This window comes from Lynx rufus, unplaced genomic scaffold (genome assembly GCF_022079265.1).
Source record: "Lynx rufus isolate CCGP_SWC_20201006 ecotype Redwood Valley unplaced genomic scaffold, mLynRuf1.p SCAF_3, whole genome shotgun sequence".
NCBI classification, from domain to species: domain Eukaryota; kingdom Metazoa; phylum Chordata; class Mammalia; order Carnivora; family Felidae; genus Lynx; species Lynx rufus.
The window spans coordinates 22,262,941-22,279,452 of NW_025814845.1; the positions used below are offsets into that span (position 1 = coordinate 22,262,941).

General features: G+C 34.2%; 1 protein-coding gene across 2 annotated transcripts in view; it reads left to right on the forward strand.

The window, feature by feature from the left end:
* Positions 1 to 16,512, forward strand: part of PCDH7 (protocadherin 7) — a 416,250-nt gene that overhangs the window by 186,434 nt on the left and 213,304 nt on the right. The window contains exon 2 of one of the 2 annotated variants that reach the window (XM_047092083.1): positions 2,041 to 2,257. In XM_047092083.1, coding sequence (XP_046948039.1) covers positions 2,041 to 2,257 — 217 coding nt within the window. The remainder of the gene's footprint in view (positions 1 to 2,040; positions 2,258 to 16,512) is intronic. The other variant, XM_047092084.1, reaches the window with a different exon arrangement.

Consider the following 16,512-nt stretch of genomic DNA (forward strand, 5'->3'; position numbering starts at 1 on the left):
ATCAAGAATAGCATTTGACAGTCCTTTCTGTGTGATGTGTGTGTGTGTGTGTGTGTGTGTGTGTGTGACCCATTGCTATGTCTTGGAGTGATATGTCTGAATGACCATTACTGTCCTTTTCTAAATTCAACATTGCCATTTAAAGCTTATTGTTCAATAGTATTTACTGAATTTTTCTTTGTGCAGAACAGTGTGGTTTTAGGAAACGGTGAGTGGCCTTATTTCTGAGGTGAGACTGAGGAAATTCAGATAATTTGCAGTCAACTGGGAGTGATAAATAGAAAAAAAATTAAAAAACTGTGCACATAAGATAAAGCCTGGTAAATACATATCGACTTCTATATTTACTTAAAATATAAGTTAAAACATCACAATTGTATTATTGTGAAGAAATAGAAGTATTATTAATGAAAGAAGAGTAATGATTTTAGAGTTTATTGCCAGTAAATTTTGGGTCATGAGATATATATATATATATATATATATATATATATGCTATTTGTACTAGAAGTATTTCATAATTGTTTTAAAAATACTGTAGTTCCAATTTGGTGAAACATTATAAAGAAGAGAAATGTTTTCCCTTCCTAATAGGATTCAGCAGTTCTAAACGTTTGATTTTGAATTAGAATGAAAGATAGGATTTTGTTAAGACTGTCCTCTCCAAATAAGTACATGAAGGGCAAGGTACTGGGTTAGAAAAGCTAATAATGGACAATATTCCTGGCCAGTGTTCTGAGATAAAGTGAAGGGAAGATTTGTGGAAGCATGCATTTGTCTCTAGTGAAACCACTTTATAAATTTGGGGGAAATACTGTAACTCTTCTTAGCTTTCCCTTGAATAACCTACATGTGTAGATTGGTCCAGTCATGACTCATGATTTGAACCATTCGTATTCAAGCTATAAAAGTGCAAAAAAAGGCTTTCGACTTTTCTCACTATTTTCTGGCAACATTATTATTTTTATACCTTGTATTAAAAAGCACCAGTCTGAGCTGTAAGTTTAAAAAAATACATTTATGCCGTTTTCAAGTCACACACAAGTTTTTAATGGCTACAGCTATTGCCAAGAATAATCTCAGAGAGATATCACAGAACCTTTTTATATTGTTTTTCTTTTTTCCCTCAACTGTTATGTGCAGAATACTATCAATGCATGGCATTAGTTTGTTCCCTTAATGAGCCTAATTTTTTTGTTTTCTTTTGTAGTTACAATAATCTGTAAATTCTGTACATAGTAAATCTTCAGTGCAGCCAACTTTGGTGTCATAGTAACTTGTGGGATCCAACTGGATAAAAATTTACAACACTTTAAAATTACAATTTAAAGGCTGTGCGTGCAGTAACTACTTTTGAACAAACTATAAACGGTCGTTGTAAGCACATACAATTAAGCTTTGGGGTTTATTTTCTGTTCCCTGGTTAAAGGAACTTTTATCTATTAGTTCAATGCTACCCTTACAATCTTAGGGTCAATAGGTAATATTTTTAATAAGAAGAAAAACAGGAATGTATTCCTATCTCCCAACAGTGTACCTAAATTCCTATTTATTAGTTATCCCTTTAATAGTTTGAGTCAACTGCCAGAACACTCATTTTAAAACCATTGTATCATACAGACAGAGTTTTTAAAAATGAATGCCTACAATGATTATTTCAATGTGTATTGCCTTCCCAAATCAGTGACACTTGCGATAGAGTCTATTTGTGAAAAGCAAATTTGAAGTGAAGACTACAGAATAGAAGAAGGTTGAATACATGGTACTAACATAGAGTTAAATGTGTATTTTAGTGAAATTGCTGTTTTCTTATCTCTGTTGCAGAAAGGGATTTTCCAGGGTTTTTTTTTTTCCACAATGAAAATGAAATTCTAGGCACTGCCTCAGATAACACAGTTAACCAAATAGAGTTGAACATCTCTAACCATTTTATATTGAATGAGTCGCCGGTAGTCCTTGATGTATGTCGTTTATGTGTTTTGTAATAAGATCGTTTACAATCTTACACTTTAGTGACATTCAGAATCTTTTCTTTTGCAGCCATTTCGTAGAGTGACGTTTTCTGTTGTGAGTCAGCCTCAGGACCCACATCAGGGGTCACTGCAGAGTTGCTATGACAGCGGGCTGGAGGAGTCAGAGACACCAAGCAGTAAGAGTTCATCAGGGCCAAGGCTGGGTGCCCTTCCACTCCCAGAGGACAGCTACGAAAGGACCACGCCGGATGGCAGTGTTGGTGAGGCAGAGCATATGGAAAATGGTAGGGGCAAACACAGCATCCACACACATAATCACGCTAGTGAGCCATAATAAGTAGACTCATGAGGCTCAGTCTAAATCCAAGACAAAATAGCTGACATTGAAACTATTGTACCTAAAAAAAATATTTGCTAAAGTCCAGAAATACCAAATAAAGGAACATAACTGTATAGATAAAATTCACCAAACTTGCACCATCATTTTCAAACAACCTGTCAGAAGTAAACACATTTACAAATAAATCAGACTAGTACCTTCTATGAAAAAAAAAAAAAACAAAAACTAAACTAAATTAACTCATAATACCTAAACGATAGAAACTGATAAAGGTCTTGTGTTATTGTTTTCTTCTATTCATTTTTGTCATGCAACTATTTCTTCAACTGCAATTGTCCAGCCTCAGTGAAAGGAAATGACAATAAACACACTTTGCTCAATTCTTTCTTTTCTGACGTATTCAGTAAAGCGTTTTGGAACCTCTCCTTTTGAGTGATAGCTGAAATGGAGTCAAACAAGAACAATGATATCTTATTCTCAAAAAATAGATTGTAAATACTATTAGAACTCCTTGTCATTTAATTATAAGGTTTTTTTTTTCTTCTCATTTTTGTGCAAGGGAAAGAGAAGAAAGCAAATTTTAGGACTCCATATTCTTACCCTTTTGTGAGATGATTCTCATAATTACCACAATTGGCCTTCTCTACACTTTCTTGATGTTATAAAGTTAGACTGCAGATAGTTCTTATAAACTTTTCACATCTGTTTATGTTTCCCCCAAACGGGTGATTTATTTTTTGGATTTCAGGTTATAAGTAAATGTCTTAGGAATAGCTTTGTGTCAAATTATGGAACAGGAAAGTTCATACTAATTTTATGATTATTTCAAATGTAAAAAGAGATTTGGTTATATGTAAGTGAAGGAAGGGGGATCACACACATTATATCTCTGGTGAACACTTGAAATGGATTTGCCTTTCACCATCCCATCCCCCAAGTGAAATAAGACATTCTAACTTTTGTTATACACTGGTTTCTTTAGTGATGGTATGCAAATAGAGCATATTAATTCAGGGAAATATGATTTTTTTTCTGGAAGTTTACCTATGAATATTAAAATCCAACCTTAGAGCGTAATAGATGACAAGTGAGCTCAAGTGAAATTATGGCTAAACTAAATCATGTTAAATAATTAGTTTTCTACATTGTTATCTGGGTGAGAAGATATGATATCAGGATCTGTTGATGGATATCCCTCTTGATGAACAATCCAGAGTTATATGGCATTTGCCTTATGGCTATAAAGGCATGCTTATCTGTGTGTATGGGGGTGTATGATTATGTGGATGGGAGTTTGATGTGCTTTTTAAGAATTAACTATTTTTAGTATCATTCTAAATGACTACCAAATTTTGGTATAAATTACATTGCTGATGAATATATTTCTAAGGCAAATATGTTTGAAATGCTTTGCACAAAAGTAAAAATTAAGCTAAGATACTATAATAATATTACACATACACACACCTAAGAAGGAAGGAAGGATTGATTTATTTTAAGGACATTCCTATATCTGTGATTACCTTTTGATGTTATCATTTTATTTAATACTTAAATACTTAAAAAAGTATTTATCTCATTCTCAGCAACCGTATGTATAAGGAAGTCTTTATTTTGGGATGTCAGCTATATTAACAGAAAGGATTTTGCATCATTGGCATTATAATCACATTTTAATGTTATTTTTCTGTTTTTTTTGAGTTTAAGGGGATTTGACCTTTAAAATAAGAAAGAAATGATGAGTAAGAAACATAATTATATGTGACAAACACATTATCAGTTACTTTTTAGGAAACATACATGTCATGGAAAACTTAACAGGTGAGCTTGTTAAGAAACTAGAAAGTTTACTGAGAAACATTTCCCACATAAGGTGTTTAGTTATTTTTTGTAACCATGTTTTTAGTCTTGTCATCAGCAAAGACCATCATAATAGAACTGATTTTTCTGATTTTGTGTGTAACTGACACTTGAAATTCAGTTTTATGTAATCATTTGTCATCTGCCAGCCGTGATTCATGTTAGTCTTGATCTATAGGTAATGACAGAAGGAGATGTGATTCACTTTGGGTGATCCAAATGTAGCAGTTGGCATTTGAATAAGTTTTGTTGGGACCAAGTTTTCAGACTACTATCTAGTCATAAAGTACAATTGTATTGCTTGAATTCTGGTAATTTCATCTTCAATATTAATGGATCATTCTGACATAAATAGAATTGGAATTGAAACCTGTCAAGTATTCATTTGTCACCTTTAATTGGAATCCAGGTAATCTGCAACGTTTTGCTTGGTTAGGTTTTAATCAGGATTTGTATTGGATTTTCTATGAAAATACCATTTTGGATGCTGTCCTAGTTCCTAATTATTATTACCTCAAATGTTTTCTTTAATTTTAACCCATGTGAAATAATGTAGTTATAACTGATTTTTGGATTAACTTTCATTGTAAAGTTTGGAAGATAATTTTCCAGTGCAAAAACCACATTCCAATGTCACGACGTGACCTGGGTATACGCTAGAAAAGCTAATGATAAAAATAAGTTGTCACAGATGCTTTAGTAAGGAAATAACTAAAAGTAACTGAAATAACTAAAAGGAAAATTTAAGTAGATAAGTAGTGAAATGCACTTATGTTTTACAAAAGCTTTTATTTGCTTCCTATACTTTAGCATAATAAACACAATTTTATAAAGAGGGCTTGTGGATTAATAGGTTTTATAATAAGCTTTAGCCTACATTCCAACCCACCTTACTGTCAAATGATGAATGAGGTTTTATTCTTTTATTAGCTTAGGAAAAAGAATACACTGTAAGAATAAACATAATTTCGTGAAACCTGAATCTAATAATTAGAATGAGTCCCACCATTTTAATAATTTCAGACCCAGGGTACTTATATCCATGGGTCTCTGGAAAGCAGTAATGGAAACGGTATCATTAAAAAGTATTTTAAGGATTGTTTATGAATTATACATTAATTTATGAAAAAGATCACTAAAATATTTTCTTTTCTCTTTATTATTATCAATAGTATGATTATTTCATGTTGGTCTTTCGATAAGATTGGGGAAATTGGTTATTTATTATTTCAATAAAATATTCCTAACGGGATAAGGTATTTTAGAATAGGGAGCTCATGATAGGAAGTTTAGTAATGATAAAATACTTGATAATGACATGTTAAAACAATTGGAAACCTACTGCAATAAATTCATAATTCAAGTGAAACCCAAATAGTAAGCTTAAAACCATCATCACATTAGGAGCATACATTGACTATGCAAGAACTTGCCCTTTTCTACATTAGGCAGTTGTCGTCAGACTTTCTCACAGAGTGGTATTTAACCTTCGCTTTAGCTCTATTGTCACTATTTATCTTGACTTTTGAATTAATGCCATAGTCATCTTATTCTTCCCAGTCGCCCCCCAGAATTACCTTTGCAAGTTAATTTGGCTTTGTTATATATCATGTAACCATATATAGTGTTCAACAATTCAAATATAAGAAATATTTGACCTCCAATCCCAATTTTGCCATTATGAATGGGTAGGTCACAAACTCCTTCTGGATCTGCTACTAATCATTTGTAAGGCAGTTAACAGAATTAAATCTAAAATCTTACTCAAATCCAACAATCTGTGATTTTTTTCTTACATCCCATTTTTCTTATATGTTTTACTTTCCAAGTCAGAAAAAGTACTTTGGGTCTCTTAGTGAGATGGCAAATGAATTTGAAAATTTGTGCTAATGTGAGCAGGGAAGAATTCTAGGGCCTTCCTTGCAACCTACAAAACGTGCATTTTAATAGTAGTAATGCATGTATGAGATAAAGAAGTCAAGTGAATGAAATTGTGTGATTTCTGACTAGGTGAGTAGAAATGTTGGTACCTAGCAGGTCAATGTGGGAGACAATTTTAGAGCCTCCCTCAAATCACACCATGCAAGAGCTATCTGTAGATTTGATCTGGCCCTGGGTGTAATGCCCTTCAAAACATTAATTGTAATTAAGTGATCTCACAATAGAATGAACACGTTTACTTTCTTGCTTGACAACGTACTTTGATCAGAGTAAGAATGAACAAAAGGTAGAAAATGGTATTTATTTTCCTCTAGGTAAACCTCCGACTAGTATAACATAGACGTAAATTAAAACTGGAAAATAGCAGTTGGTCTGTAAGGCAGATTTCAAAAACTTAAATAAAGTAAAAAAAAAAATTGACCACGCTAAATGCCTAATTAATTTTCTGCCACTTTATGTTCTCAGATTTTTAAAAGATCATTTTGATATTTATACACTAATATTTTTGAGCGTACCCCCACTTCCAAGCTCTCTTACATTTTCAGAATTATATGTTAGGCTTAATCATTGTTTCAGTCATTCCCCTCACTCCACATGTGTTCAATAGGGTTTAGAATACATTGTTTTTGATGGTTAGAACATGGTACAGTCCATCACAAAGCCATTTTGTATATGCTATGTGCTTGTCCTTTGATTTCAGAAATAAATGACAGTATATGTGAAATACCAATTGGAAATGAAGTACCATTTTTATATGAACGAGGATAATGAGGATGGAGACTAACCTCATAACCTGGTGTGGGATAAAGGGTTTTCTCTCTGCTTTTCTCCCATCTATCCAATTTCCAATTCACCTACCCAATGGGGGTCACTTTTCGGGTACCCCCATCTAGTCACTGTTGGTTTGTACTGTTTTCATTTAGACTAAATTAAATAACAAGTCAGTCTCCCATCTTTCCAAAGATGCCCAAATACTTGTTAATGGCAGGAGCGTAATCTCTCAAAACAAATGCCCCACCTATTTTTTTTTTTTTTTTCCTTCAGGAAGACACTCACATACCCTGGAAAGGATTCATTTCCATGGTTCTGTTTTTCAGTGTGGCACTCTTGTTGCCAGAGTTGGATTGCATTTTCTCCTTTTCTAGTCATCTGTGAAATGGCTTTGTGCCTCTCGAGTATCCCCAAGTCCACCATGCCCCCACTTTTGTAGGGCTTTACTCAGTTGTGCTTTTTCGTGGTGATTAGAGACAGCAAGTAATTACAGATGTTGTCTCCAATCAAGATGTGGGCTGCGGAAGTTTTCCAGTAAATGAGCAGCACAATCCAAAAGAATCCAAAGAAGATACTGTCCTAGACAAGAAGCAACGTTGTCTGTAGAATATAGTGGTTTAAAAAATAGACTTTGCAACCAGATGACATCGGTTTGAATTCTGGTTTGTCCTCTTAGTAACAGTGCAGTTTTCTGACCTCTCTTAGCCCTGCTTCCTTCAATAGTAAATCATACTATTGTGGGAGAAACTAAATGAAGTAATAGCACCTGATAATTTATACTTAAATAATGGGTAGCAATAGTTTCACCATATGAACTGATGATAGAATTATTTACTATGATTCAAATAGTAACGGGAAGTAATTTTGATTATTGACTTTAGGCAGATTTTACATAACACAATAGCTTAATCATGAAAGCATCAGATATGTTTAAGTATATCAAGGATCTGAAATGAAAGGAAGGGAGGATTCTATCCTCTGGCATCAAATCAACCCCACTCTCTGTGCTCTTCACCTTTCAAGGTGGGGATAAGTCATCATTACTTCCTATATTCCTTTCTCACTTTTAAAATCTTTTTACATTTATGCTCAGGGTTCCTGTTGAATGCGTATTCTTCAGGTGTGTATTTCCCTTTGAACTGCTCTAAAATATTCACACTGACAGGGAAAACAAGCTGAAAAAAGTGACCAATTAGTATGCTTACCGAACTCTCAGCCCTTTCTTTTTTAATCTCAGTATTAATAATTAACACTGATAAAATGTGTGGCCATATTACCCTTTTTATTCTAATTTGGTCCTTTAAAACTAGATCACTCTATTGAGCCCTTATGACATTTGAGGACAGAATGAGCTCTCATCAAATCTCAAAGTGACTTTAGAGGTCAGTTAGTGTCTTTGTTGCCTTCAGACTCTCAAATCGTTTGCTTATCTGAATTCCAGCACACTTGTTAGATAATGCATTCGACGTGTAGCTCCTTATTTAGTTAGGGTATTATCTCCATATTTTTTGCATCCTTTTTTTGCAGATAGACTTTTCTGATTTTTCTCTAGAGTTATGTATAAAAAAATTGATGTTGCTGACATATGACAACACTCTTAAGCATCTTTTATGTGTCAAAGAAATGGTAGAATTTGTCTGTAAAGTGTAGTTAACCCTCAACCTCAGAAGTTAGTCCACTTATTGAGAAACTGTTTCACTTGAGTATTCTTCTTTGAGGATAAAACACACTCTGTTGTTATCTCTTCTATTGCAGCTATTTAAAAAAAAATAATGTTTATTTATTTTTGACAGAGAAAGAGACAGAGTATGATCAGGGGAGGGTCAGAGAGAGAGGGAGACACGGAATCTGAAGCAGGCTTCAGGCTCCGAGCTGTCAGCACAGAGCCCGACGCGGGGTTCGAACTCACAGATCGAGAGATTATGACCTGACCCGAAGTCGGATGCTCAACCAACTGAGCCACCCAGGCGCCCCTATTTTTTTTTTAATTTATGAAAAGCATTATCTTTTTTATTTTATTTTTTTTTAACGTTTATTTATTTTTGGGACAGAGAGAGACAGAGCACGAACGGGGGAGGGGCAGAGAGAGAGGGAGACACAGAATCGGAAACAGGCTCCAGGCTCCGAGCCATCAGCCCAGAGCCTGACGCGGGGCTCGAACTCACGGACCGCGAGACCGCGACCTGACTGAAGTCGGACGCCCAACCGACTGCGCCACCCAGGCGCCCCAACATTATCTTTTTTAAGTAAAGCAAAGTGGAATATTATCCCTGTCTCTTGTTTAACGAGGTAATTATATACTGACAAATCTGTGGTTATTCGTTTGATTCAACAAATGTGTTGAAAATAAAATATGACCAAGGTTCTCTGAGGAAGTTGAAGTGAATGAGAAAGAATCTCTGACTTCATGGTACAAGTCCTTATGTTGGGGCGATACAAACTTGATTTCAATAACTTCACTATAATGTGAGAGGAGGAAACTCATTAGAGGAGTTCAGAGCAGTGAAGTACCCAGAAGGGAGAGGAAAAATATACAGATGAAATGATTTCAAATGCACTTATTGGAATTTTTACATTATAAATAACTTCTTGGGCTGGGAGAAGGCCTTAAAATGTTATCTGCATTGTACCCTCTCTTTCTCCCTACCCATTTCTACATCACTTAAAAATAATTATTAAATTGGCCTGGAGGCTTCATGTTAAGCCAAAAAAGTCAAATTATTTGTTTAATTTTTCTAATCAAATTATTGTTTTTTTCCCCTTTTTTATCTTCCTTTTGTTCTTGTTGCTAAACATAATTACTTAGAAAACTCTAGAATTTATCTGGGATGAAATTGGCAGAACACTAAATCCAGGTCTAAACTACAAAACAGATTAAATTTATGTCTGTTCTCGCTCCACTTATAAATATGGATAATTAATAATAAAATGTGTGCTTTATATAAAGTTCTTTCAATCTTAATAAGGGCCTGTAAATAATTTTTTGAAGTTATTGTCTTTTCAGAAGACCAATTATATTACTCAAGTAGATGATTAGATTAAAGATTGGATTAGATTAGTTGTATTTTTTAAAAACTAATGCATTCCTTGTGCTGTGGTTGCAAATTGTTTTTGTGATTGCTATCTTAAGTTTCAAGCTAAGTTCATGGAGGTTAGTCTTTATGTCATATGCCCTTTCAATCTGAAATATGGACAAAAGGTTGCCTTGTTTCTAAATCTTATTTTGGATACATTTTTACTTAAATGCAGGTTGATTTTTTTTTTTTTTGACATGAGTCTCATCATTTTGCATGCCTTCTCATTACTGTCAAAAAAGGAGAATTATAAGTTTATTACAAAATGAGGATATGTTTTAAACACATGCAAATTTAAATGCTTCCTTTAAATAGATTTTCAACCGCCAAAATATGATAATCTCAAAACCCACTAATTTTTGAAACTGTATGCTCAAATGAATCTATGATGAGTGTTATATAGTGTTTTGGTAATAAAAGATAGTAGAGCAGTGTCCTGCTGCTTAAAAACTGTCGACTCATTCATTTTTGTTGCAAAATAAATCTTTTACAAGTTTATTTCCACTCTGAAATGTTCATCATCTACATTGATGAAGTCACCAGGGGACCCACATGTGGTCTGAGAAGTGGTATGCTTCTCTGAGGTTGCATTCCTATCAGCCATAGTGCCTAGACTGAATTATGCCCATTGTTTTTATTCAGTATGAGGCTGCATTTCACCAACTCAGCAATTGTAGCAAAAGGTCATAGCAGTCATAGCTGAAAATTTTATACAATGAACACGGAATTTAGGATATTAAGAGAATTCATCGACTTCAATAACCATTTCTTGAGCATTTACTCCGTGCCCATTCCCATGAGGGATCCAAAGGTGAATGAGACATGCTCTCTAACTTCTAATCATTTGCATATTGTGATGGAGAATGGCATGTACCAACTTAGATGATTAAAAATAAAGTCATGAGAGGCTCTATGCAGATTTTAAAATGCATGCTACCCAAACCATAGGATGATATGAGTTAGGGATATGAAAACCCACAGCCAAGTTTTGAAGGATAGGTAAGTAGAGATTTGATAAGTAGAAATATGGGCAAAGTTATAAAGAATAGTGAGTGATGCCAAGGAGACCAATCTGAGAGGGTGGCAAAACTGGGGTGCTACTTTGCCAAACGGGCAAAAATGCGAAGAATAGCCCATTTCCAGGAGAATTAATCTGATTAAGACATGTGAACTTTAAAGTACCTTTGCAAAATTCAGACAATATCTAGAAGACCATCAGAAATGTACATCTGAAATTAGGGAGTATACACAGATAGAAATATAGCCTTAGGAGTTAGGATCACCCTGGTGATTATGAAATCTTGGGAATAGTGAGACCATCTCTTAAACATTTGACACTGGGAAGAGATGATACCCAACATGGAATCTGAAAAAAATGATGAAATATAAAAGAGTAATGGAGAAGTAGGTTTCAGTGAAGGTTCCTGAGAATGATATTTTTTAAAAGCAAAAACAAAATATGGCAGGCTGAGGGGATATTTAGAATTAGGACAGTAGTGGTTATCAAATGTCCAGTGTTGCAGAGATGAAAGAAGTAGACACGTGATCATGCAGACCTTGATAATGAAAGGAACTAGTAAACCCAACTGAGAGACATGTTGTTCTCTACATTCTTCTCTTCTGCTGTGCTGTAAGCTGTTTGAGGACAGGGCCTTCACCTTGGCCTAGATATAACTGGAATAATCCCTATACACAGTTATCCAAAAAAATTGTTGAACTTAGTTGTATGGAATAAGGGCCCAATGTTTCTGATAGAGATTCAGCAGAAGTGAAACAACTAAGAGAACTGAAGACCAGGAAACGTAGTATAAAAATACACTTAAGAATTTCTTTTTAGGTCAAACTAGACAATTATAATGTCATTATCAAAGGTGGGGGCAGGGTTGCATCCCTTGACAGTAATCTTAATTAATTTCTTATCATCTTATGCTCCTATTGTTCAGAATTATTATTTATTTTTTATGAAATTTACTGAAAGTACTACAGAGTCTGAAATTTCTGTATAGTAGCTTCCATATTTCCTTGAGTAATATATTAGCTACTCTTTTAAATGAGTTTTGGCCTCTTACTTTTATATTTTGCTTTATACTAGGCCATCATTTGTCCATCTCACTGGCTTGAAATTCAAATAGTGCCTGACTAATTGCATTTTTTGTGAGATCTAATAATTGATAACATTTTCCTGGTCATCATCAAAAATTTTATTTTGTGATTATGGGATTCCTGACACTATAAAAGTGCCATTAATTGTTGGTAATACTGTGCAAATAGATATGCTTCAAAACAGAAAATAATGAAAATACAATTTGGTTGAGAAATAAATTCAAGCAACATAGTACAAGGACTGTCCAAATTCAGTCTATTTTATATGTAAACAACACTACAGAAATGCATGTTAAAGATGCTTACCATAGCTAGTACACCATGCAAAGGAAGAAATGCCTCCAAATATATTATGTGCAAAGACTTACTAATAACGATTTTCCGGGCAGATGTCACCTTTGATGTTGTTTTTATCTAAGGAAGGTCAACCATCAATGTCACATAAATTTATTCTCCTTTCTCTGTGTTCATTGTTGCTTAGTAGGAATTGTGAATAGGGACTTTATTGATAAAACTTGTCTTCCAGCCCAAGGTAATCTAACCAATTGCTGCATAATAATTTCTAAATAAAAATGCCACCTCTATTTAATGACACATATGTCTACTTGGCTCATCAGAAATCTCTAGAAATATCAATTTGTAGCCTGCTATATGCATTTGCCGTTGTCCTGAAACTTTCAACAGATTGTATGAAAATGTAAGGTGTGCCAAGAGAAGGCTATCTGTCTGATTACCAGGTGGCCTCTAGGTGGTACCTGGAATTTTTTTCTTAATCTAAAAATCCAATTTTTATCAGTGCACAATTTACCAGTGCACAGAATTGTACAAAGTCAAGGCCAGTTCTCAACAATATCACAAGATCCTGATGTTGAACTTGAGCATTAGTTTATTAAATTTTGAGGAGCGTATCCTATTCAAGAAATTGGAAAATCCCTGCTTCCTCTTCAAGACAGTACCCTTTATCTCTAAAGAGACCCGAGGAAAATCGGCAGCATTATCTCTTGAAAGATTGCCTGGTGACGATGGAATCATAAGAGGGACTTTGTCATCCAGACCCACTGAGGCTAGATGACGTTTACTGAAACACATCCACCAGTGAACGGATCATCTCCTGAAAAATAGATTGCATTGGCTCCCTAGATTCAGGGCATCTTTTAGTACTAGGTGCCAACCAAGATGCTGTGTCCTAACTTGTGTTTGTTGCTTTTGTTGTTTTCTTGCTTTCTGTTCTCATTAAGGTCATCTCTTAAGGATTTTGCATATTCTTTCTTAAAATATGTAAATGATTTTTTCAATATCAGCTTTAAGCATGCTTATATAACCAGACTTCTTTTCATTCCTTGCTTCTGGTCTATTCTGTAAGGTGTCTTTGCATTACCTAAACATTTAACCAATTATTCATCAGAGCTATTATTTACCTGCATAGTTACTAACAGTTCCTCTTGAGTGTGTGATATCTAACACTCACAACGGTGTATCAAAAATATCTTCTAGACATATACGTAATTTTTTAAATTGTTGTTTCTATAGTCATAATTTCTTGGATGACTCCACCTAAAAAAATTCAATCTTCAAATATATAAATACTTGAGGAAATTAAGTTTTAAGACCCAATCCTTATTTTTTCCCTTTACTTTGGTCAGGGCAATGTTAACCATACATCATCATCTTTAAATAGGTGATTGGAAGCAACATGTTCACACAGAACTGTATTTTATCAGAGTTCTTTGCCTTAAACTTCCTCCCCTTTATTCGGTGTGATCAATTGTGTTCAGCCTTCACTAGTTCTTTGAGAATTCAATTTTGAGAGGCACTTCTAGTTTCCCTGACAACATTGGTTCATCTCTTTCTTCCAGAATAATGAAGATCTAAAATCTAATTCCTGCCTATTTCAGCCCCAGACTGTTTTCATCCTCTTTCGTGAAATCAGACCCACATCCTTTTCTTTTGTAGCCCATGTCTGAGGATTACCTATGTCCTCAGGATCAAGTAGCTATTAAATTAGTTCTATCAATTGTCCATGGGTTTAGAGGTCCCCATGTGTGTTTTTCTTAAGTAACCACATTTTATTTCAGAGCACAAAGTATAGGACTTTTGACTTGATTACTTAGCCTTTGCTTTTTCTTTTTTTTTTTTAAGTTTTTGAAAATACTAAAGGAAATACATTACTCTTCTTTACCCAAATGAAAAGTTCTGAATTTCTCTGACATTTCATTCCTGAAGGAGGATTAGAGGACTTTCCTACAGATTGACTCTGAGGTTTCATTTTTTTTATTATTTTATGCATTCTAATAACCTTACTTCTTTGCCTCTCCCAACTTCACCATTCCATGCACATTTTCTCCCTTGCAATACCTCATCTATAACATTTTGAGGATCAAATAATTCATTTTCTATACCAAAAGTCATTATATTTTGAGTCCTTTCAGACTATCAAGTTTCTATATTCCTTTTGGGATGGTTTTTAGAAGAGTCTGTCTGTCTTATAAGTTTTCAAATTGAAAATTTCCTTCTTAAATCTAACTTAATTCTTCTGTGTAATAATTCAACACGTCAATGTTCTACCGTATATTTTGAGAGTAGAAGTTTGTGAGTTTGAGTCTTTGTTCAAGCTCCATTACATCTGCAGGGAAGGAACCTGGATCAATTCACATAATATCTCATTCACTTATAAAATGTGGACAATAATTATAATAATTACTGTCCAGTCTTCCTCAAAGGTCATTGTTCTGAATACATATTTTTAGGTAGTTAGCATTTAATAAAATTATATCAAATTACTACTTTACTATCTTCACTAGTTACCTTTGCAGTTTTTTCTGCTTCTACAGCTTTTTTTTTTCACATGAAATCAAACTTGTAATGTTCATAATATTCAGTAAGTGCATGATTGTTTTCTTGCCTACAAAAAATGTTCACTGGCCTCACTTATATTTTGGCATAAAGATCAGTTGTTTCTTGGTTCCTTTGGAAATCAGTATTGGTTTTCAAGGTTAGAAGCACATGGCTCTCTATGTACTGTGAATAAGTGCCAGTATTTATAATATGATTCTGCAAAAATCATAGACAAAAAATATTAATAGTTTCAAATTTATTTTCTGCAGCTAGATGGCTTCTCTCTTTAAGAAGCCTGCATATATTTTCCTGGATTTATTGTGAAAGAGTAGTAAATGACAAAAACCAGTAACTCACAAAGATATTCATCAAATAATTATTAAAGATCATTCAGTGCCCAGCAGCAGAACAGTTCTTAAAGCGCTGAGATTACAGACGACTCTCAAATATTCATGGCAGTAAGAAAAGCCTTGTAAAGAGGATCGCCAATCACAGAGTAGGGATAGACTCTGCTAATTAGGCACTGACTCGTAACGCTTATTCACTTCTCCACTTAAACTGCTAATTAAGGCAAATATATTTATAAATGTAGGAATCAACTTTTATGGGATATTTGAGATTATTTTCAGAATATAAAGCAAAACATCCCAATCACAATACAAGTCAAGCATAAAGGGTTGAAAAGATTTTATTACATTTCTTTATTTTTGAGAGGCCGAGAGAGACAGAGCAGGAGCAGGAGAGGGGCAGAGAGGGAGGGAGACACAGAATCGGAAGCAGGATCCCCGCTCAGAGCTGTCAGCACAGAGCCCGATGCTGGGCTCAAGTGCACGAACTGTGATATCATGACCTGAGCCAAAGTCAGACGCTCAACCGACTGAGACACCCAGGTGCCCAGGGCTGAAAATATTTTAAAAGGAAGTCCTCATGAAGTATCTCCAATGTCAGAGACAAATGAATTATAGACTTATTCACTCCTTGTCACAATTTAACACCCAAGGAGAGAAACACCAGAAAAGAACAATATGCCATAAAGTGGGTAATCTACTTATTTTAAGGTTTATTGGAATGCTGAAGTAGTATTCTTATTAAGTATCTAAAAATAAATGATAAAAAAGGGTAAGGGAAATTGAAATAATAAACTACTACTTTTATGGTACATTAGTGCTAACCTGACTGTTCTGCATATTCATTTGCTTTGTAGAATCACTGAGGAAGGTAATATTATCTGCGTTTTATAGATGATGAAACTGGGCAGAAGATATGTAAAATTATGGTTAATAACTGATAACACTAGGTGTTCAATACATAGTAGCTGTTATTATTTATCTTTCTTGCTTTTTGCTATTAGCTCCACAGGTCTATTTTTGCATTACTGCATTCAAAGTTCATGAAACTTATTGCAGCTAGTACAATTATTTCTATTTTAAAAACATCTTTAAGTAGAAAATTAGTTTTCTTTTATATTTAGTAGAAGAACTCATTTTTTTTTATGTAGTTTTGAACAAATCATTGATCTTCTTGGGTCGTTGTTTAAGGAAGGCAGTAAATCCATTCCTTACCTATTTTTTTCAGGGACATTAAAAGAATCTTTCTTTTTATTTGTGCGATTTAT